The sequence below is a fragment of the Aethalodelphis obliquidens genome, unplaced genomic scaffold (assembly GCF_003676395.1).
Source record: "Aethalodelphis obliquidens isolate GAN/ISIS:26980383/991018 unplaced genomic scaffold, ASM367639v1 scaffold7, whole genome shotgun sequence".
In the NCBI taxonomy this organism is placed as follows: domain Eukaryota; kingdom Metazoa; phylum Chordata; class Mammalia; order Artiodactyla; family Delphinidae; genus Aethalodelphis; species Aethalodelphis obliquidens.
Window position 1 is genome coordinate 7,716,043 of NW_020837951.1, and position 22,761 is coordinate 7,738,803.

The 22,761-nt window shown below is 58.0% G+C and overlaps 2 protein-coding genes across 5 annotated transcripts in view; one reads left to right on the forward strand and one right to left on the reverse strand.

Annotated features, from left to right (window-relative positions):
• Nucleotides 1-5: 5 nt before the first annotated feature.
• LOC113619658 (translation initiation factor IF-2-like) lies at nt 6-4,832 on the reverse strand. Of its 3 annotated transcripts, none has more exons than XR_003432488.1 (3): nt 775-1,538; nt 593-637; nt 331-405 (listed from the first exon to the last, which is right to left on the reverse strand). XR_003432488.1 is itself a non-coding variant. In XM_027104747.1 (3 exons), the coding sequence occupies exon 1, from the start codon at nt 4,795-4,797 to the stop codon at nt 3,763-3,765; it is 1,035 nt and encodes a 344-aa protein (XP_026960548.1). In that variant the 5' UTR covers nt 4,798-4,832; the 3' UTR covers nt 331-405; nt 593-637; nt 2,317-3,762. The 3 variants fall into 3 exon arrangements, 1 of the variants encoding a protein (XP_026960548.1); XM_027104747.1 differs by lacking the exon at nt 775-1,538 and adding an exon at nt 2,317-4,832; XR_003432487.1 differs by having other exon boundaries at nt 6-637.
• Nucleotides 4,833-4,845: 13 nt separating this feature from the next.
• Nucleotides 4,846-22,761, forward strand: part of EEIG1 (estrogen-induced osteoclastogenesis regulator 1) — a 36,317-nt gene continuing 18,401 nt past the window's right edge. Inside the window, exon 1 of one of the 2 annotated variants that reach the window (XM_027104746.1) lies at nt 4,846-5,226. Coding sequence is in view for 1 of the 2 variants with exons in the window: in XM_027104744.1 (XP_026960545.1) it covers nt 5,081-5,226 (146 nt within the window). In the remaining variant the exon portion in view is untranslated. The remainder of the gene's footprint in view (nt 5,227-22,761) is intronic. The other variant, XM_027104744.1, reaches the window with a different exon arrangement.

Consider the following 22,761-nt stretch of genomic DNA (forward strand, 5'->3'; position numbering starts at 1 on the left):
CAGCCGCTCCGCGGCATGTGGGATCCTCCCGGACTGGGGCACGAACCCGTGTCGCCTGCATTGGCAGGCGGACTCTCAACCACTGCGCCACCAGGGAAGCCCTGGGTAACTTACTTTAAATGGACTTGTGCATATTGAATTTTGATAGTTATTGGCAACACCAAGGAGTTTTAAAATAGGAGATGACAAGGTTAAATCTACGGTCATCCGTCCACCCACCCATCCGTCCATCCACACATCTATCCATTCATATATACATCCATACATATGTATGGTATATGCATATGCGTGATATATATGCATCCATCCCTTGGACAGCCATTTATTGACTGTCTATCATGTGACAGGCCATGAACTGGATGTGGGGACACCATGGGTGAGGTGTCTGATCCTGTGAAGCTCATGCTGTAACGAGAGAGAAGAAGATAGCATCACAGGAGTTTGTCTAGGGCCAGATAAAGGTAAGGATTCTCTAAGGGTACCCCCACTTTCTCCAGCTGTGATTCTGTTCTACAGGCTGATGTCCCACGCAGTTCCTCCATTCCCCTCTACTCCTCCCTCACTCCTATTCCAGTGCTTAGTGCTCACTTACCTCCTGACTAGGAGAACCTGGTGCCATTCAGTCAAATTCAAAATCCTGGGAATATTCAAAAGTTCTAGTGGGTAACTATTATCACTTCTCCACAAGTGTTCCCTCTCTCTTCCCATTGTTCTGGCTCCACCGTGGTCTGAGCCACCAGTTTCCCGTTGGAATGGCTGTAATAGCCTCCTCACCTGTCTGCCTGCCTCTGTTTTCGCCTGCTGTCGATCAATCCGTTCTCCAAAGAACGGAAAGAACCGGAAACAACCTTCCAAACAACTGGAAAGCACTTTCATAAAGGTATTTTGGATCTTGTCACCAACCTGGTTACATCCTCCCATGGTGTCCTTTTGGGCTTAGACTAAAACCTAAACTCCTCCCAGGCCCAGAGGGTCCACGTGAGCCGGCTCCTGCCTGACTCCACGCCTCTCTCTCCTCCCTCCACACACTCCCCTCCAGGCACACAGAGTCCTGGAAACATGCCAGCTCCTGCCTCTGCTCCCAGAGCTTCCTGTGCTTGGGGCCCCCTTCTTATGTAGGTCTGGGCTGAGATAACGCCTTGCAGAGGCCTTCCTTGATCATCTAAATCAGGACTCCCAATCCGATCATCCTCTCTCAAATTCTCCTGGGATTCCTTTTCCAGACCACTTACTTGTCTGAATTATCTTATTAGGTACTGGTTTCCTCATATGTCCGGTCAGGGCCTCAGGGAGGAAGGACAGGCTATGCTTGGGAATTTAGGGGGCTGGGGAAGTAAGGAAGTACCAGCCTGGAGCTCCCTGCTGACTTCTCACTCAGATCCCCGCGTCCCTCCAGGCCTGAGCCTTTTGCAGGCACAGCCTCTTCTGGAAAGGTTGATATTCTTTTTTTTTTTTTTTAAATATTTATTTATTCTCTTTCTTTATTTTCTTTATATTTTTGGCTGCATCGGGTCTTCGTTGTGGCACTCAGGGTCTTCGTTGCGGCGCGGGCTTCTCTCTGTTTGTGGCGTGGACTTCTCTCTAGTTGTGGTGTGTGGGTTTTTATTCTCTCTCTAGTTGTGGCAGGCGGGGTCCAGAGTGCATGGGCCCCGTTGTTTGCGGCACGCGGGTTCTAGTTGTGGAGCACGAGCTCAGTAGTTGTGGCACCAGGGCTTAGTTGTCCCGCGGCATGTGGGATCTTAGTTTCCTGACCAGGGATCGAACCCCTGTCCCCTGCATTGGAAGGTGGATTCTTTACCCCTGGACCACCAGGGAAGTCCCAAAGGTTGATATTCTTATTCCTAATTTACAGACGAAGAAACTGTGGCTCAGAGATGGGAAAGTTTAGAGTGTCTCCTTCAAGATTCCTTCCTATGCATGCAAAACTATACCCAAAGTGTGTGTGACACAGGTGTTGGTGTTGTGTCAGCCAGATTTCGGACCCAGTTCTGTTGGCTCCAGGGCAAGCGATCCTAGCCAGACCATACTGAACCCCCTCTCGGTTTGGAGTCCCTGAGCCTTGGTGTTTCAAACCAAGGCCATACTACCAATATGCAGCAGAACCAGGATCCTAACTCAGGCTTGTCTCGCCCCAAATGCAGCATCCTGTCCTGGCACCTAGCTCTCTCCCTTAACCAGGACCCATCTAGGAAATGAGGGAAGGGAAACTTCCTGGGTTCCCAGCCCAGAGGCTCAGAGAGATAAATACCCCACCAGAGCTAAGTCTGGCAGCCAGGCCCACCCTGCTTCCTGTTGGAGAGGCCTGGGGTTACTCACGGTCATAGCTGAGAAGTCAGCCAGGCCTTGGGACATCCTTGGCTGGCTCCCTCCTCTGAAATCCCCTTCTGGGGTCAGATAGCCACAGGCCTTTCCCCTGTGGAGCAGGTCCAGCCAGGATTAGTGAGAACCCCCACTCCTACCCCAGTGTGAGCAGCACAGCTTAGCACTCTAATGCCTGTGCTCCAGGGTCAGGACCCTAGTCAAGTAATTTAAACTCTCCGGGCCTCAACTTCCCTGGCTGTACATGGGGATACATAAAAGTACTGGGAGCTGCTATTATCATTCTTCTCCTATCTGGCTAACTGTGTTTTTCAAATTATGGGACAAACTGGAGAGAAGTACAGGTTGCCACCCATTTTATGGCTGGGAATCAGGAGGGAATCAGAAATCTGAGTCCTCAGATACATGGCCCAACCGAACTCATCCCCAAGTGCACTTGATTCTGTCTTTCAAATGCTTCTCGGACTCCAGTTTTCCTGCAGTGTTGTGGTTCCGCTGTCATCATCTCTGGCCTGGATCACCACAACAGGCCCCTCACCCCTGTTTCCCATCTTCTCTCTTCCACACTACCTGTAGTCAGAGCAACCTTCTTCTAACAAAAAGCAAATCTGTCTGGGTCACTCTCCCGCTCAAAACGTGTGCGTAGCTCCCCTCCTTCCTCTGATCTACAAGACTCTGCAAGATCCAGCCATTACAGGCCTTCCAGCCATACCTCTCGCCTCCTGCATCTCTCAAAGAGCCACAACGCAGGAGCATGGAGGTACTCACAGCTTTCTGTGGGCATTGCACTCTCTGGTTGCCAGGCCTCTTGAGGCTCCCTCTGCCTAGACCCTGCATGACTCAGGGTATGCATCCTGCCAGTGGCTTGGATAACTTTGTGAGGCATTCTCTCTGAGTCCCCTCCCCTCCACCCCTGCCTCCACTGAGCTCCCTGTTAAGTCCCCCATTACAGTCCTCATCCACCAGATTTGTCTCTGCCTGTGTCCCTGTCTGCTTCTCCACCTGATCTTGAGCTTGGCGAGGTTGGAGATGGCAGGCCCACCAGTCTCACTCCTAAATCCAAGCCTGGCTCAGAGGCACCTAAACATTTGGGGACTGAATCAATGAACTGCAATATGTTGAAGGCCTGGGAAATAAAAAGCTCCTGAATTGGTCTCTGTGTCCAGGGCAGTTAATGCAGTCAGGGAGACCAGCCATAACTAGGTAAGAAGCTAATCAACAACAAAAGGCTTTGATAGAAGCTTGGAAAGGGAGAAGATGGTTCTATCACAGGTTGCGTGATGAACTGCTTTAACTCAAGCCCTGGCGAAGCCTTTGCAGGCACTTTCCTCCTCAGTGCTGAGAAATAGAGATTCGAAGCCAAACACCTGCATGGTCTAGTTCCGGCCACCTCTCTTGGGTGTGTTTTCTGAAAAATGGGACTCGCTACCTTCCGGGCCTGATCTACTCGTCAATGAACTCAAATCTGGAAGGACACTGGAGGGCCACTTCAGCCATAGTGCTCATATTGTTTCTTCTCGTCATTGTTTCTCCTTTTCTTTTGCTCGCGCCCTTCTCTTTGCCGGCCTGCCGGCCCCGGCTTTCCGCCCCGCGACCTCCCACTGCCTCCCCAGGGCCCCTAGCCTTTTCTCTCCGCTCCGCCCGGACCGAGGAGGCGGGCCCAGATGGGCGACGCACCAATCCGAACGCCTCGAGCTGCCGCGGCCTCCCGCGAGTCCCGCCCCACGCCGCCGTCCGCCAATCGCACTCCGCTCCCGCCCCGCCGGGCCGCCCAATCGTGGGCGGGCTGAGCCCCCGGCGCCCCGCCCCTCCCGCGCTCAGCGGCGGCTCCGCGGGCGGCCGCGCTGGGCCTCGGCATTCTCCGAGCTGGGCCGCGCAGCGTCTGGCGGGCGGTGGCATCGGGATCGCAGGCGGCGGCGCTGCTGCTCGCGGGGGTGCTGGCCAGAGGCGGCGGGTGAGGTGGGTGAGGTGGGCGCCACCGGCCGGCCGGAGGGGCGCCTCAGCTCCGCCGGGGCCCGCGGAGCGGGACCCGCGGAGCAGGACCCAAGACCGAGGAGGAGGCGGCGCCCCTGCTGCCTGGAGCCCGGCCCGGTGCCCGCCGGGAGGGGGCAGTGGCCTGACGTTCCTGGCCCGGAGCGTCCCCGACGCGCCTCCCGGAGAGGCCCCCAGAACTCCCGGCCGCCCCCTGGGGGTGCCCTCAGCCTCCCCGGACTTACCTGTGCGGCTGCCTGGCACCCAGGAGCGGGAGCGTGGGCGCGGCGTGGGCGCGGCGTGGGCGCCTACCCCCGGCCGCCAGCGGGGCGGGGGCGGGGCCGCCCTCGGCCTCACCGGGCCGCCCATCGCTCTCAGTCTCACCGGTCCGCCCGCCGCGTCCAGTCGCGCGGCGTGAGCTCCCCAGGGACCGCGGCTCGGGATGCTGTCCGCCAGCGCGGCCGCTTGCGCGCCGCCCGCCACCCCTTCCCTTGACTCCTGGGCCATGCCCCAGTGTTTACATGCCGGTGAAGCCCCCGGCCACTCCGAACCCCTCCAAGCCCCAGCTCCCCGAGGGTGAAGCCAGCCGGCCTGCGAACTGGACTGGTAGTTCAGACCAGGGCCCTCTGGACTCAGATCCCCATCCGCTCTGCCGCCTCAGCTACCATCTGGGCGGGATCCGGCTCTGGTGTTTTGAGGAGGGGGTGTGGTGTAGGGAAAGGAATCCTGGGGATTTCTGGCTCCCCCCCTTTTTTTGGCCTTCGGGGCTTCAGACTCAGGGAACTCGCTCATGGCTTTTTTGATGAAGAAGAAGAAATTCAAATTCCAAACCACTTTCACCCTGGAGGAGCTGACTGCGGTCCCCTTCGTGAATGGGGTCCTCTTCTGCAAGGTCCGGCTGCTGGATGGCGGGGATTTTGTCAGCTTGTCGTCAAGGTAGGAGCTGGGGCAGGGATCCCTGCAGGGAAGGGGGCTAATGAGCCAGATCTAGTCACTTGGCGAGTGTGGAAGTGCCTCTTGGGGTCCAGAGAGTCCTGGAGATTATGTGTGTCTGGGGCAGGTTTGCACAAGGCAGGACTGAGTGATCTGAGAGGTCTGAGGCCTGAGGAAGCTGGAAGGGTGCTGGGCACCCATCTGCAGGTGACCAGCCGGATACCTGGGGGTCTGTTGTTTCAGCCCCCTCATGGGGCCTTGCACACAGCCCACAGTAGGCCCATTCTGCAGACTTGTATGAAGAGCCCAGTGGGGTTTGGCCTCGAAGGGCTGAGAAGGGGAGGAGTGTTCCAGGGCATCTTGCACCCAGCTGGCCACTCGGGCTGTCATATGATTTAGAGCCCGGGCCAGCCACAGGTTCCCTGGCACTCCCTGGCTCCTGGGAAGGTACAGCCCCAGGCACTCCTGGTCTGGCTGGAGAGTGGTGGCTGGATTTTGGCCTGCCCAGCCCCCTCTGAGTCACTGCCCTCTTCTGGCTGGAGCTGGACTGCTTTGCATTGCAAATGCCCTTGTCAAGGAGGCTGCTGCCCTCTCTGAAAGAAAGAGGCTCGGTCAAGTTTAGTTTTTGTGTTCTTCCCCATCCTGCAGGTCCAGCTGCCCGGCTCATTGCTGAGGGCGGCTGAGTTCCCAAGCTGCGCCCACTGCCTGGGCCCATCTGGGGTCACATAGTCCTGGAGTGTGACAGATGGGAGTTTGAGTCCTAGCTCGGCCACTTTGTGGGCCCAATACAGGTCTCTCTGTCACAGTTGTGAAGAAGTTTCAGCAGAGAGAATGCGGTGCAGGGCCTGGCCCAGTGCCTGTGACCCACTGGCTCCCTTCCTTGGTCTGTCCCTTTGCTCCTCAGGCCTCCTTGTGGGCCCAGTTAGCTGGAGCTGCCTCACAGTTCTGAGATGGGGTGCCTGTTACAGATGGAGAAACTGAGGCCCAGAAAGAGGGAGTAAGTGGCTTGCAGTTGTCAACTGAACTTGGCCTGTTTGGAGACCTGTTGGATGAATCTGGTGGTCAAATGTTCTGCTGGGAGGAGGGAGAGGAGGCATACAGCCTAACCCAGATTTAGGAATCTCCAGTGTGGGACAGGGTGGGGTGTCTTTTCTGTGCACTTGGGTCCGCTCAGGCTGGGAGCTGCTTATCTGAGGAATTCAGACAAGGGCTGCCCTTTTCTGTGGGGGTGGGAGGCTGTCCTCGTTGCCTGGGAAGCCTGTGATCCCGTGGCCACCCACAGAGTAGCCCAGCCTTTCTGGGAAAGGGCTGTGGTGCTCAGAGCTAGGGCCTGGGGTCAGCCAGTGAGTGGCCGGGTGACCTAGGGCAAGTTACCTAACCTCTCTGATTCCAAGAACCAGCAATTACTGGTGCTTTGCTCCCTGTTTTACTGGCACCTCTCACTTAACCTGTTGACTATGCCATGGAGCAGAGTGGAGGTTGGGGGAGGCCTGTACTGTTGTTATTCCCATTTTATAGAGGTGGCTCAGAGGCTCAAGGAGGGAGTGACTTCTCTGCGTTAATACAGCAGAGCCCAGATTCAAACTCAGGATGTGCTTTTAGCCTGTTCTGCCTTTGAGCCTTAGTTTCTTCTTCTGTGAAATGGGAGAAGTCATACCCACCCCTAGAGTTGTGATGGGGAATGGGTACTGTGTATACCATGTCTGACCAGGCAGACTGTTGCAGCAGCTGTTGTTACTATGGTAGAGGGGCCCAGGCCCCAGCCCCTCCTAGGTCTTGGGTGGACCAGGTGGAGTCAGCAGAGGGCCTACTTCTGACCTGAGGGCTGGGGGCAGGGTCTTGGATCCTACTGAAGAATTAGTATTCAGCCCCAGGCTGAGGTCTCAGCTGGCTTCCCAGGCCCTGGGGCCACTGTCACCCTACCTGTCAGCCTTTCAATTGCCCTAAACCTGCCCCCTCATCCGGGAAAGCCTGGAAATTTCCAGGTCTCAGCCCACAGTGTTTGGATTTCACCTCTCTCTCCCCTTCTTCCCTCTTGGCAAGGGGCCATGGATTCCCTGAACCCGGCTGAGCCTGCCTAAACAGGCTTTCCCAGCCCTCATCCTGGATGAAACCTGAGTGGCATGAGGAGGGAAGAGCTGACATTGAACCCCACACAACTTGGCACTTACGGGCTCTGGGTACCTGTTTGCTGCTGGGCACGTGTGTCTGGAGGGAACACACACGTTGGGACCTGAGGCTGCTTTACAGCTGCTTTGGCTTTTGCCCAGCAGAGGAGGGTTCCTGGGTTCCTACCCTTCCACTCCCATGCCACACACCCTGGTCTGCAGCCTGGGAGCCCCTCCTCACAGCCCACCTCTCCAGAGGGCCAAGGCCCTATTGTTTTGGAGGTGGGGTAGGGTCAGGGGTGACGAGACCTGCTTAGCTTATTAGCACACTGTCCATAACCCCGGAGACCCCTGACATGTCCCAGGGAGTGGGGGTGGTGGCAGCATGGGTGGTGTCTGAGCAAAGCAGGCCCAAGCCTCCACTCCTGCAGCAGCCACCCTCCTAGCTAGAGTGTTTCCCTGTGTGTTGGGTGCCATGGCAACAGCTGGGTACACAGCTCCAGCCTGACCCACTTTGAGCAGGTAGAACAGGTGGTACATTGCAGTGTTCCCCAGCCTCATCTTTCTGAGGCCTCCTTATGAACCATAATCCTCACAGCTACCATGTTCAGTGCTACGTGCCAGGTGCCGTGCTGAGTGTTTTTGCACGTGCTGTGTCTGTTCATCCTCTCCGCCATCCGGCGAGGTCATCTGGCTAGAAATGCAATTGGGAAAATAACCATTTTATCATTAGGGTTTAAGCTGCCTTTGATTGTGCATTATTAGATGCCAGGGACCTGCTGAGCACCTCGAATGCATGATCAGCTGAGTCCTTGAACCACCCCGTGAGCTGAGGAGGAAATTGGGGTCAAGAGACCTAAAGTGATGGACCCGTGTCACTCAGCAAGAGAGTGGCAGAGCTGTGATTTAAACGTGGGCAGGTCCAGCTCCAAGGCCCTGCCTTGCCTTGGTGGCAGAGGGCTTGAAGCAGCTACAGCCTCATGTCATGTCCTCAGACCTTTGAAGGAGGTTCTTTTTAGTGGATTGGGTGGTACAGGGAAATCCAGATTTGGATCATTTCAAGGCACTGGGCTACATCCTGTGAGATCTGAGGAAAAGGGGCCTCTGGGCCACAGGTGGGGGTGGGGCTGAAGTCCACTGCTGTGGAGTTGGTGCCAGGCACGGGCTGGCACTGGGGCACAATGGGCATTTGCCAACGTCTCTGCCTAGAGGCCTTCCAGCAGACGCATCCAAATGGCATCTGGGAGGCTTTCCTAGGGGTCCCAGGGGGGATGCATCCCAGCCAAGTCTAGTGAGTCGGGAAGCAGTGGACCAGGCTGTGGTCTCCCTAGGGCAGGCTGGGCACAGGCTTCCAGCCTTGAGCCAATCTGTCTTTCAGGCAGGAGGAATCCCAAACATCCTGAGAGGTCTCTGTGCCCAGCTGGCACTGGTCCTGTGGCCTGCCCCATGCACGTGGCTGGTGGCGGGAGGGAGCGAGAGGGAGGCGTTGATTTACCTTACAGCAGGTCCTCTCTGGAGGAGACAGGCAGAGCGAGCCTCCTTGGCCAGTGGATGGGGAAACTGAGGCTGGGGGCAGAGAAGTCACTTGTTCAGGGTCACTTCGTAGGAGGAGCTAATGGCACAGCCGGATGGGCTCTGGTTGGCCCCGACTTCTGCCCGCTGTGCAGTACCCCTCTTTGCTGGGCCAGAAAGAGAAGAGGGGCCCCTCCGATGGCTCTTGCTGCTCTGCACTTGGGTGCCAGGCTGTCTAAGAAGCAGACTGTGTGACTTGGGCAGGCTCCCACCCGTCCTTTCTTTCTGGCAGCTTTGAATTCTCAACTGTCTCTTCAGTGGGGTTTTTATTTGGGCAGCCTTTTGAAAGAGGGCATGCCTGCTCAGAATACAGGTACTGACTTCTCTCTGTGGGCCTGGCCTTGAGCAGGCCGCGACGGGAGACCTCCGAGGGATGTTTGGGATTTGTGGGGGGCATGAAGAAGACCTTGGACAGGTCAGCTCTGCAGCTGGAGGCCCTGTGCCCGGGCCTGGGGAGGCCAGGTCTTTGCACACACACACCACAGGCTTGGCTGGGCCTCTACTTCCCCGAGGCCCTCTCCCTCCCTCCTTGGAAAAGGATGCAGCTGCCACTTGAATCTGCTGCCCTGCGAGGCCTGCTGTCATGCACATCTTAATGTGGAGGGAGGGTCGTGTGGAGATGGACACACAGTTCTGTCTCTTGGGCCCGAGGGTGCAGGGAGGTGGAGGTGCAGTGGGACCCTAAGGCAGGCAGGGCATCCACTTCCCTTCACAGATCGGGAGCTCTGGAGGCCGAGTGGGGAGCGGGCAGGGGGAGGAGGGGGAGGAGGCTGGCAGGCGCAGGTCCCTTTTCCACATTTACCGAGCACCCTCTTGGCCCTGGACTTTCTTTCAGAGGTGACCGGGACCAGACAGCCTTGCTCCCATGGAGCTCCCCATGGGGTGGGGGCAGTGTGCCTGTGGGCATCACAGAGGAAGGGCTTCCCTGAGGAAGGGACTCTTCATGGGAGCCTTGTGGGCCAAAGGGAAAGCCCTCCCTATCACAGTGACGTGCCCCATCCTGAAAACATAAGCTCCATGAGTTTGGGAAGAGGTCAGGCAGAGGCCCCCAGCTGGAAGGCACTTGGTCAGTGATCTAGGCAAGGGGCTGGCGTGGTTGGGGTATGGAGAGGGGCAGCATGGGGCTGGCTGCAGTAGATGAAGATGGGGGTAGCTGGGCTGGACAGTTCCTGGCTTTGGGGGTCCAGCCGACGGGCAGGGGGTCAGTGTGCCCGGTTTGCCGATTAGGATGCTGGCTCTTGGCTGCCAGGTGGAGAAGATGCCAGGGTGCCTCACCGGTACTCAGTAAGGGAAGTTGGAGTTGTGGCCTGGCTGGGCCGTGGCAGGCAGAGGGAGAAGAGTGGGCACACTGGTGAGAAGGTGGGCGGGTAGAGCCGGCAGGTGGGTTTCCTTGTCCTCAAGTTCCTGGCAGCACACCCAGCACTTAGTAGGTGCCGGAAGATGGAAGTTCAGAGAGTGCACAGTGGCCAAATGCGGCTGGGGTTTTGTTGCCGTATACAGTGCTCTAAGAGTTTTTGACAGCATAAACAAAAATCTTTTAAATAAGAAGATCGAGCAACGGTGTCACGTGGCAGCATGTGGCCCAAGGGGCTTTGCGCTGCCTCCTCCGTGGGCTGCCTGCTCTGGGCTCCTCCTGACCCCCTGCATGCCCTTGGATCCCTGACGGTGGTCTGCCTCCCTCATTTGCTCCGGCAAGCCTGCTCCCCGGGGCCCCTGTGGAAGGCCTTCCGTGCACAGGCTGGGCCTGAAGAGGCAGGTGCTTGTGGAGAGAAATCTTGCTGGCAGGCTGCAGAGACCACCTATAGCAGCCAGGCTGTGGCACCAGGCCAGCTGCGGGCTCCCTCGGGGTCAGCCTGTGCATGGCCTTGGTGTCTGCTCCTTGAGCCCAGCCTTTGCCGCCAGCTGGCCACACCATTGGCAGGTGCCACCCTGGCAGCCCCTGCCACCTGCCTGCCAGCCTGGCATTGGCAGAGCCCTGACCCGAGGTGATCTGGCCCTGTGGAGCCAGGGCTGTTCCCTGAGGCGTGTTCCTCACTTTGATCTCTGTTCTGGGAGCTGCTCTGGCCAGGGGTTCTCAGTAGCAACCACACCGTGTGTCGGAGGGCCCCGAATGCTTTTGAGCTCTGCTTCTTCAGTACCTGGGAGTCCTGACTTGCATTCGCGAAGCCCTGCCTGGACCTCGTGAGAGCTGCTAGCATGTCTGCTCACAGGCCTCGCGAGCCTGGGGACTCAGTATGTGGAGTCTGGTGACTGCTGGGTGGTGACCCTGCGGTCACTTGCCCACTGCTGGGAGGAGCAGTATAGCACCCGTGGCAACCGATATAGATTTATCCTCATCTCATCAGACAGACGCGGAAAGGTTTGAGCAGGGGAGAGACATCAGATTTGCTTAGAACGAGACCTGGAACTAATTTGGGGCGAGGGCGAGGGCTGTCTCTCTTCATTATCCACTTGGCCTGGCAAGTGCTTTCTGTTCTGGGGCTACCAGACCTGCCCCCAGGCCCTCAGATGTGCTCTGTGAGGTCTGTCTCCCTTGGGCCTTCTGGCTCTCCACGAGGTCACACTGTGCCGTTGGTGGCCTTGGTGAGGCCTGAAGCTGCCCAGCCTGTGCCTGGCCTTGGTGTCTGCTTAGGACTGTCATTGCAAACCCTCTGTCTCTGCTGTGAGCTTCTTTTGGTGGCCTGGGCTTGGAATGGCTCTCAAATGCAGGCCTGGAACCACCCAACCCCCCATCTGCCCAGATGTCAACTGGGAGTGGCCAGCCCGCAGTTGGGAGGAAAGAGCCCCGATGGAGGACGTGCTGCCTCTTTGGTCAGGCTGGTGGCTTGCCCTGCACAGGCCTGGGGAGGACATTCCCGTCCTCTGCCTCTTGTCACCTGTTTGACCTTGGGCAAGGGGCTCAGTCTCTAAGCCTCAGGGGCTGCTGGTGTCTGCCTCGCAGTGTTCTGGGGAGGACCAAGTGAGATAATGCCTGTCAAACGTCTAGCTCGGCTCCTGGCACGTGGTCGAGGCACTGGATGTGCTGCCGCCCATCCTTCCATCCCTGGCTGAGTCAGGGTGGTGGGCTGGATGGCGCACCTCAGTTGCCCTTCTGTGGCAGCTGGAACTTCCCTGTGGGCCAGGACTGACTGGGGTGCTGTCTCTGTCTCATGATTCTAGGGGTGCTGTGGGGAGAGGCTACTTCCGGAGGGGTGGGAAGCAGGTGAGGAGCACACCTAGTGTCTAAGGAGCTGGGCGTCACGCTGGAGCTCAGGGTCCCCAATGGGGCCTGTGCACTTTCTTGTCTCTGTTGGCTTGAACCTGCCCTGTCTTGGGGCGCTTGGCTCTGAGCCAGTGAGAGCTGGAGTGCTCCCGGGGTGGGGTGGGACTAGGGTGTAGGGGGCTTCTGCCTGCGGGAAGGAGCCCTCTGCACAGCCAGTTCTAGGACCCACTCTGGCAGGCGGAAGACCGCCCCCCCCACGTGAGGCAGAGGGCAGACTGCTGGGGGACGGGGGAGCAGGGGAGAAAGCCAGGGGCCCTCGGTGGGTGGCAGGCCCCTGGTGCTCCCTGACTTTTACCACACCTTACTTTTCTAGTTGTTTGCTTCTGCAGTTGCCTTGTCCTCAAGCTCCCTTCCCCCGCTTCTTCACCTGGCTGACCTCCTGCTCGGCCTGAGAGCCACCTCCTCTGGGAGGCCTTTCCTGGCCTCTTTTGGCCTTGTACACCTCTGTGGGCCAAGCGTCTTAGCACGGAGTGGCCTCTGTTGCATCACGCTCCTGGGGCTTCCTGCTGAGGGTTGGCGCTGGCGCAGGGCTGGAACTTTTCTCCCTTGGCCCTGAACCAGTGTGGGCGCTGATGGTGCCGGACCAAGTGCCAGTCACCACCAGTTGCTTGGGCCCAGCCCCTCCCCACCCTGGTGCGGGAGGTATCAGCGCGTGTCAGGAGCAGCCCTCGCCTGCATACCATGCAGCTGGGCACTGCCTTGGGCTCAGAGGCTGCGATTGAGAGGCAGCTGGCCGCACCGATGGGTTGTGTCAGGTGGACCCTGTGTGTGGAGTGGGGATGCTCCTAGGGGGATGGGGCGGGGCGGGGGCTGGTGCCTGCCCTGGGAGGCACCTCGGCTGCTACTCACTGGCTCTGTGACCATGGCCAACAGCCTTGTCCTCTCAGCCTGGGCTTGCTCCTCCATCAAATGGGGTGCGGGTTCCTACGTGGAGGCGGGAGGGCTCCCTAGATCAGGGCGACCTGCTCGCACAGGGCCCTGCACCCGGCAGCTGAAACCAGACTAAACCTGCTGGGGAGGGCGCTGGGGAAGGCAGAAGTCTGCGCCCTTTTTGCACGCAAGGCGCCCTTACTTCCCACCACTTCCTCTGAGCGAGTGCTGGACTCTCTGCAGACCCACAGAGGCAGCACACCTGCGGCTCCCCAACCCCCAGTCCCTCAGGGACAAGTTCCTGCGCACCTTCTGTGTGTGGGCCCCCCCCCCGCCCCCGTGCAGCTTCCCGGGGTTCCAGCCCCGCCCCGCAGTGCCCTGCCCTGCAGTGCCGCGCCCAGGAATGGATGCTGGGCTCCGTCCCAGGGACAGTAGGTGATTAGGTTGGGGGAGAGGGGAGAGAAGAGCAGCACAGGGCAGAGGGAGGCAAGGGCAAGAGTGCTGAGCAGGGAAGAGCTCGTGGCCTGGGGGCTCGGGGTCGGGGGAGGCCACAGGGAGGGGCTGGGACTTCTCTGACCAGGGATCCACAGAAGGGTGTGAATCAGAGTCAGAGTTGTATTTTAGAACCCCCAGGGGCAGCCATGGGGTTGACCACTTGGGACTCCACATTGTAGGAGGGGAGGTGGCTGTCAGCTGAGAGGAGCGGTTTCCCACCTCTGTCATCATGGAATGATTAAAAACAAAACTCGAGCCTGCTACGCAGCAGCCGTTGCTACTCACGACAAGGACAGTGTCACAAACAACCTCGAGGGAAGGAAGCCAGACACAAGAGCATGCTGTGCGGTGCCGTTTATATGAAGTTCAAAAGCATTCTGATTAAAAAAAAACCATCCTGATACGAGTCAGGATGATGTTGTCTTTATTGGGGTGGCAGTCATGTCTGGAGGGGACTTCTGGGACCTGTAAAGTCCTGCTTCTAGGAGGCTGGTTACACAGGACTGCTCTGAGAGCCAGCCAGCCGAGCACTGACGTGCGCACGTGTCTGTGTGAGAAAGGCCTTGAGACACCCACACCTTTGGTCGTGCTGGGCACCTGAGACTGGAGGAGGTCCTCAGGTCTCTCCAGGGTCTTTCTGGCAGGGCAGCCTGAACCGTCGCTACCCAATAAGCATCACTTATGAACCTTAACTCAGCAGTTGCCGGCAGTCTTCTCTGGCTGGGGATTTTCCTTCTGCCTCTTGCAAACCCTGGCAGGGGCTGCTGGGTGTGGGGCTTGGCGGTTCAGAAGGAGGGCAGGCTCCCAAGGCTGCCAGACCACCGGATCTCTCTGAGCCTCGCTTTCCTCTTCTGTGAAATGGGGTGATAAGCTCCTTCTTGGTGCTTGGATTAAGTGGGTTACCACCCCCCTGCCCCCACGCCCCCGTTAGGTACCCAGCATAGCCCCCGGCACAGAGTAAGTGCTCAGGAAAGGCTGGCAGTGGTTGGTATTAATGCAGGGCAATCATTGGAGAGGATCCAGGGGTGGGAGCAGGAAGGAAAGGTTCACCTTCCTCCTGCTCTCCCCTTAATTGTTTCTCTTCTCTCTTCCTGTGTTTCACCCATTCAGCAAACATTTGTGATTCGAGCCAGGCTGCTGCCCTGGTCCTGCACTGGGCACTGGGTCCAGCATTGGCCGAGACAGCCATGGCCCCTGACCTTGGGCCCATGAGCCAGGGGAGACCATTAGACACGTCAGCTCTCCAAGAAGTGCTGAGCACGGTGCGGGAGGGGAGGCATCAGCCACTCCTGCCTGCTCTGGCCCTGACCGCTGTCTTTGGGGATGGGCCTTTGACTGGGTACTCTCCCTGAATGCGACAGAAGGCCTGACCCAGGGCTCCAGCACCTCCTAAGGGTTTCCTGTTGGCTAAAGAGGAATCACATGGACCTCGGTGAGAATGGCCATGCCCCTTTTGGATGCAGACAAGACCAAGGCCCAGGTTTGTTTCCCAGTGTCCCACTCAGGCCTGGCTCGTAGTAGGTGCTCAGTTAATGTGTGTGGACTAAGTGAATGGCAGGGGCAGCGATTAGCCCAGGGTCAGTCCATGAGTCTGCAGGAGAATCAGCTGTCTGGGCAGGAGGTGGAGATTGGTGAGTCAGGGCCTCCTGGTTCCACCTGACCCCGAGCCCTTTGTCTTGTGGTTGGAATCTCAGAGAGCTGCTGAAGATGGCCAGCAAAGCAGGTCTTAGTCTGTGCTGGTTTTGTGAGGAGACGTGACTCTGGCTGAGTGGTCCCTGATTATTCCTCGGTCACCTCAGAAGTCCAGGGAGCCGTGGGGAATGCGGTGTGGAGCAGTGGGAACACGTGGGGGCAGATCCAGAGATGGTGATGACCTCTGACCCCTCAGTGACTACAGAGGGCTGGAGAACGTGACCTGACCACAGCTGGAGGCCCCTTTCCTAGAGGTGGAAATATCAGTGCAAGAAGGTCTAGGGTGGCCCTTATTGGGAGCAGTGCTGTGAATATCACTAATTTAGTCATCAGAGGCTTACTGAGCACCTCCCATGTACCAGGTGCCATCCTTAGGACATGGGAAGCAGCAGTGAGTGAAACAAAGGCCCTGCCTCCAGGACCCCTGCGCTCTGGGACATGGAAGCCTCCTTTCATTTTCACCATTAATAAGACCCATGTCCAGAAGAGGAAGTAATTTGTCTGCAGTCGCTGTGGGGAGGGTGCTTTCGGGAAAGGCTATGGGGTTGGGTAGGGGTTCAGAGGACAGGGACATCCCTGTGACTCACTTGAGTCCAGCTATTCAAGGAACTGGGCTCCGGGGATGGGGATACCTCCCTCCTGTTTCTTCCCTCCCTTGGGTGATTCAAACACCACCCAGGCGTGAGTCAGCCAGGAGCGGCCTGAGTATGCCTGGGCTACCTGCCTGTCCACCTCCCAGGACGTCCCAGCCAGGTTCAAGGTCTGGGGAAATGTCCTGATCCATGGTCCTGGGGTGGGGAAGTGGGACCTGCATCAGGGCCCTGGCTTCCTGCTGGACCGTCTATCTCAGAGTTACTTTCGATGGTAGCGGCCATGTCCCCCTTTCAGTGTGAGTGTCCTCTGGGTATGTGCCAGGCCCTGTTCTCTCATTAGGCCTTTTAGCAAACCCGTGAGACAGGGCAGGGCAGTGACTGAGGCCCAGAGAGGTCCTGTCCAGTGAGTGGCAGATCCTGGCCTTGGTCCCCAGCCTATCTGCCTCCTGTACCCTTGCGTGTGAGTGAGTGGTCCCGCTGGGGATCTCAGGGGCTCAGGAAGGGAAACTCCCTGTGCACAGCCAACCCCACAGTTCCGTGTTTTACAGTTGTGGGTTCTGGAACGGAGGAGGGAACGTAGCTACTATAGCCCAGCTGCGGCTTCTTGCTTTGAATTTCTAGGGCCTAGGCCCAGTTTAAGATTCTGAGGTCAGACAGCTATGGGTTCAGATCAGATCACGGCCCTCTCCCAGCCAGACCTGGGGTCGGTGGCTTCTGTGCTCTGAATCTCAGTTTCCCTGCCTGCGACATGGGGATGATGGTAGCTACCTCCCAGGCTTGGGGTGTAAACTCCAGGAGGTCAGGCAGGGAGAGCTCTCAGTTCAGTGCCCGATAAGTAGGAAATGCTCAGGAGGCAGGAAGCTGACCTTATGGACTTTTATAGGAACATTTCCCCACTCTCCCTTCGACCCTGGATTGACCAGGCTTGGTCCCCAACACCAGCAGGTCTTGACGAGTTTGGCCCAGTGCCATGCCCCACTGACCGTACACTTTGACCTCATGACCACCCCTCCTTTAGGACAAGACTGGTCTCAAGGCCGCCTCTTCCCTGGTATTGAGACTCGTGAAGGTTCAGCCCACAAGGCGCAGGGACACTGACGGCTGCTGCTGTCCCCTGAGAACAGCTTTTCTATCTTAGAGCATCTTCCCAGCAGTCCTGCAGGGCGGGGGTGGGCAGTGGGCTCCTGAGGTAGGGCTTGGAGGTGCAGTTCACCCCTCACCTCTTGAGTGACCTGCGGACTCCCTGAGTGTCCATCTGCTCATCTGCGAAGTGGGTGCTGACCGTGTCTGCGGAGGGTACGTGCTTGAGCAGCACCTGGCACACAGAAGGGGACCCGGGAAACAGGAGCCAGGCTGGGCCACATTTGGTGATGGGGCACCTTCGCCCAGGTGCCTGGGTTTGGACCAGCACTTGGTCAAAGCCAGCAGTTCATTCCGGATTCCTTTCGATGGCCTGCCCTCCTCTTGGGCTGTGTGCCTCAGTTGAGAATAGCATGCCCACACGTTCGCCTGAGTGATAGGGAAGCTCGAGCTGCCTGCAGAGCCTGCCTCTGGGTGCAGGCACCTCTGCGAAGGCAGAGCCAGGGAGGCAGCGTGCCTGTGTCTGTAAAATGGGGAAGCCAGCGTCTGCCCACTTTGGGTTATTTGATGCAGTTCCAGGTTACCGGGCTGGTGAGTAGCAGGAGTGGAACGCAGGTGCCTCTGACTCCAGAGTCCTCACTCCTAACACCGATGCCCCTCCACCAAGCCCGAGTGGCTTGACTTCTAGGAACTTCTTGCTGCCTCGTCGTGTCACAGGAGGAGGGGCTGGCTGTGTCAGAACTGCAACAAGCTGCTTCCCCTGCGTGCAGCCCTGAGTTCCTGGCAGGGGCCAGATGCTGCTGGGCGGCCACGTTGGCCACGTCACTGGAATGGAGGCTCTACCGCCCTGCAGCCCCTGGACAGATGCCTTGCCTGGTCCCCGGGGTGGGCCCCTCCCCAGGCGGCTGTACTCTCTTCTCTTCAGGGAAGCACAGGCAGATGTTGTCAATTTAAATTGTTTCCTTATTAGACTCTCGCCTTTCCCAGGCTGGGCTGGGTTTCATCAGCCGGGAACTTTGATTGCATCACTGTGACTGCATCACTGTGACTGCACGTTCTTCCAGGGACCCGGCCAAGGACCAAGGTCAGGGAGATCACGGAGCGGGTGTGGCTGAGGAGGTGCAGGCTGGATGTTGTGACTGCCGGCCCAGCGGGGAGGGATTCGTGCGATGGAGCCTTGCCCTGGTTATCTCTCATCATGGGGGCAGAAGGGGAGGAATCCGAGGACCAGCCCTTTCAGGAACACAGGAGGGCAGTGGGGCTGGGAGTCCCTGGGGTCCTACTCAGTGCTCATGGATATGCCCTCGCTTAGCCAGGTGCCCAGCTCCTGCCTCAGAATCACCTGGGAGCTTGTTTAAAAAGTCCGGTCCAAGGCCTGCAGCAGTGGTTCTCAACCAGGGGTGACTTTGCCCCCGGACAGCTGGCAATATCTGGAGACATTTTGGGTTGTCACAGCTGGAGTTGTGCTACTGGCAGGATGCTGCCAAACATCCCGTAATGCACAGGACACCCCCCATAAAGTCCAGACTGGCTTAAAATGTCAGTAGTGCCGGGGTTGAGAAACCCTGCCATAACGGAGTCTAGTTCTGGCAGGGCCTGGGAATCTCCATTTGTGACAAGCCACGGAATTTTCAGTGTTGACTTGAGGCTGAGAAGCTCTGTCCTCCCAGGCCTCACCACCCCCACCCGTAGGTAGTGGCCACAGTTGAGCTGCCCCCTGCCAGGCAAGCTCTGTGCTGGGTGTACGGTGGTGACCAGACAGGTGTGCACATGAGTACTTGCAGCCAGGCTGCTGGGGAGGTGAGGGGCTGAGGGTGGGTCAGGCTGGAGCCCTTCCGTGGCTCCCCACTGATAGCCCGGTTTCCCTTCTCTCAACTTCCTGCTCTGAGACCACTGCTGGCTGTGCCTTCACTCCGACTCCGGAGAGGGGCCCCAGATGGTCCCTGTCTGTGAGGACCCTGCGGGCCGTGGGCAGCCTGTGGCCAGGAGGTGGCTCCCATGGAATTGCCCCCTCATCGCCTGCGTGATGGAGACTGGGGGGTGCTAAAGCTCTGAGATCTTGCTGCATTTCCTGGGCAGTGAGGCTGGTCTGGGCCAGGTGATAGGGATGTGGCAGTGAGCCACCCTCGGGGAACCATGGAACCCGGACGCTGGAGTGGCCTTTTGCTGGGAGTCCCAAACTTCCCCATCTGAGAGGCCGAGGATGGTGGCTCACTTCAACCTGGTCTGCTGCTCTTCACAGCCTTTGAGGCATCTTGAGTTGTTGGGGCCCTGAGAAGAAGCATTCCCTCCTCCCAGGTGTCCACTTACCTTCCTGCTTCTGAAGGGAACCAACATGGGGAAGAGGTGAAGGTGTGGCCTTGGGTCAGCATCCAGCCCTATTGTTCTGTCCAACCTTGCTTGGGCTTGTTCTGCCCTTCTCTGGACCTCAGTTTCTTCATCTGTAAAATGGGAATGATAATGGCACATACCTCCTAGGATTGTGGTAGTTGCTCATGTCTATAAAGCACATGTCCTGTAGAACAAGCTCAACGAACAGGACTGGGTTTTACTGTTGATTAATTAAAGATGAGCCTGGGAGGCAGGAGCGAGTGTTCTAGAGCGAGGGGCCCGTTCTGTGCAGCTCTGTCTTGAGCTGTGGGGAGGCAGTGGTGGCAGATAGGTGCCATCTGTGTGGGGCCCCGACGGCGGCCAGCTGCCTTTGTGAGTCACTGACACATGGTAGGGCAGGTGCTAGAAAGATGTGGCTACTACACACCCATCGTGCCGGTAGAATTCTTTACATTGCCTCTCTGGGTGAGCAGTGGAGAAAGGAGCTGGACACGGCACCGCAGGGTCATGCGACAGCCCCACGCGGTGGGCAGTGTCACCCTTTCACAGATGAAGTCCAGGCTCCCGGTGGTGAGCCTCCGGGTCACTCATGCAGCCCTACCCTCACCTGCCTGATTACCCCCCTCCCCCCGGCCTTCTCTTGCCTCTTCCTGAGAGCCACCTCCTTCCTTCTGGGTCTTCCCACCACCCGGGCCATCTCCCCGCGTCTTCACCCAGCCAACCGCAGCCTAGAGGTCCCAGCTATGGCGTCACTGCCCCGACCAAGTCAGGCCCCCAGTCTGTTCCGCTTCCTCGCAGCCCCTTCCACTTCCTTGGAGGCTGGCGGCAGTTGTCAGTTGCTTTTTGTGTGAGTCTGTCTCCCCACTCAGCCGGGGGCTCCTGAGGAGGTCTGCTCCCGTTGTGTCCCCACACCCACGTGGGCCTGGCACCGAGCCGGCGTCCACAGTGAGGCTTTGTGGATGCATCACAGAGGCCCTGGTCGGGATCTGGGGCCAGGGGAGCTCCGAGGGAGACACCAGCCTGGTAGGATGCTCTGCTCTATTTCAGGACAACCCAGAAAGAGCCAAATTCTGCCAGCGGGCTGTGGTGGGTGGAGAGGGCTCGCCCTGCCTCTCTGGGATTTGGACATCTAATTGTGTATCTTAAAGCTAAAAACGAAACTCCCCTGAAAACCCAGTCTCTGTAATTACCTATCCCTGGCAGCATGGAGCTGGGGACTCAAGCCCTGAAACCCCAGGCTAGGGAGGCCATCTTCATCTCTTACCAAGGGGCGCCCGGTCCTGCCGGGAGGGTGAGTGTGGGCCCAGGCCTTGAATCAGGCAGATGGGCATTCAAATCCCTTTGCTTTTGACCAGCTCTTCTAACCTCACACCCTTTTCTCATTTTTCAATTTCACGTCCAATTACAGAAACAGTTCTTGGACAGACACAAAGACAGTGGCCCTGCGAACGGTTCTTCACCCTACCTTAGCCAGACCCGCTCCGAGCTCCCTCCTTCCTTCAGCCATTGTCTCCTCCTGCCCCTTTGCAGGTGGAGCAAGCCGCTCGGCTTGGGAGCCCCGAGTCCAGGGCTCTGGACGGTGTCCTCTTTGGGCTTGGTGCCATCATCTTTACATTTCAGTTCTCAGCACATCCTGAGCCACATTAGCAGGGCAAGCGGGGGTTGGGGTGGGGGGCGGATGCACAGTCCTGTGTGTTCTTAATGAGCATCTTCTTTATGTTTCGTCAGAGATGCTCATTCGTTGTAATTTTTTCACGCTCTTCCTCTTTCTGGCTCACTGCACCTGGGGAGTTGGGGAATGTACGCAGAGACCCACGTTTCCCACACAGGCCCTGTCCCTGCCCCCGGGGCCGCAGTCCGTCGAGGTCATGGCTGGTGCCAAGCAGTGCTCAGCTCTCAGGATCCCGGTCACCCTTCAGGGCTCTTGGCAGCGCTGCAGTGGGCCTTTGCTGTTCCTGGGGTGGCTTTTTGGCCTCTAGCCTCCTCGTGCCTTCTTTTTTTAGCAAATTTATTTATTTATATATATTTTTGGCCGCTTTGGGTCTTCGTTGCTGCGCGCGGGCTTTCTCTAGTTGCGGTGAGCAGGGGCTATTCTTTGTTGTGGCGTGCGGGCTTTTCATTGCGGTGGCTTCTCTTGTTGCGGAGCACGGGCTCTAGGCGCACAGACTTCGGTAGTTGTGGCGCGCGGGCTCAGTAGTTGTGGCTCGTGAGCTCTAGACCGTAGGCTCAGTAGTCGTGGTGCACGGGCTTAGTTGCCCCGCGGCATGTGGGATCTTCCCGGACCAGGGCTCGAACCCTGCGTTGGCAGGCGGATTCTTAATGACTGCGCCACCAGGGAAGCCCCTCCTAAGCCTCTCCTCGTGCCTTCTTAAACATGTCAGGCATATTCCCACCTCAGGGCCTTTGCACTGACTGTTCCTCATGCCGGGACTGCTCTTCCCCCAGGCGTCTGTGTGGGTCACTCTCTCACCCCCTTCGGCTCTTTGCTCAGATGTCACCTTCCCATTAACACCTTCCCTGGCCATCTTTCCCTCAAGCACCCCCAACCCAGGCACTGCCTGCCTCCTTCCCTGTTCCTTTTTCCTCCATAGCATTTACCACCATCTTGTGTTTTTGCTTTATTTTGTCTGTCTCCTTCCTGCTGCCAGATTATAAGCCCCTTGAAGGCAGGAATTTCTGTTTTGTTCACTATTTATGTCCCTAGGGCCTTCAATAGTACCTGGCACCTAATAAGTGCTTAGTAAAAGGTTTTTGAATGAATCCATCCCCTGAGATTCCCTCAAACCTGGCCTGGCAAGCTCCCCCCTGGGGCTCGTGGTCCCCTGCTTGGCATCTTAATTTCTGTCTTTTTTTAATGAATGCCCCCTCACCCCGACCCCTGAGCCTGTGCTCATCTTTCATCTCCCCCCATTAGCCCTGCCCTGTGCCTGAGACCCTATACCACCTGACTGAGGGTGCCCAGCTCCCTCTCTTCAGAGGGCTCTGGAGGCGGCTGCAGGGCTGAGTCCGGGCTGTGCCATCTCTGGCTCTGGACACAGATGGGCCTGGAGTCAAGACCGGCCTCTTCTCCTCACCACCCTGTAGCTGTGAGTGAGTTTCTCGGCCTTTCTGAGCCTCATTTTCCTCATCTGTAAAGTGGGCCATGATAACACCCAACCTGCAGCATTCAGGAGTTCCAGGCAGCACACAGTAGGCCCACAGGGAATGGCCACTGCTGGGGTGTTTGTTTTTATCCTTGCTGTGACCTCCTGGGTGGGCCAGGGCGAGGCTCTGAGCTTCTTCCCATGGGAGTGGTGGCATTTAAGAGCGTGTGTTTAGAGCCCTGTGGAAACATGAGGGAGGTCCAGGGCTGATCCCGTGAGCCCTGCCCTTGCCCACCTTCCCACAGCGGGAGAGGAAACAGCCTGTTACCTGAGCCTGGGAGGGCTCCGCATGGCTTTCTCTGGCCAGGCCTGCAGGAACCACGGTCAAGCAGGCTTCCTGGCCGGGTGTTCCCATGGCAGACTCACAAAGGGGAAGGGAGAGAGCCCACAAT

Coding starts and splice junctions, on each gene's coding strand:
- LOC113619658 (XM_027104747.1), bottom strand. CDS start 4,797: ATGGCCCAGGAGTCAAGGGAAGGGGTGGCGGGCGGCGCGCAAGCGGCC.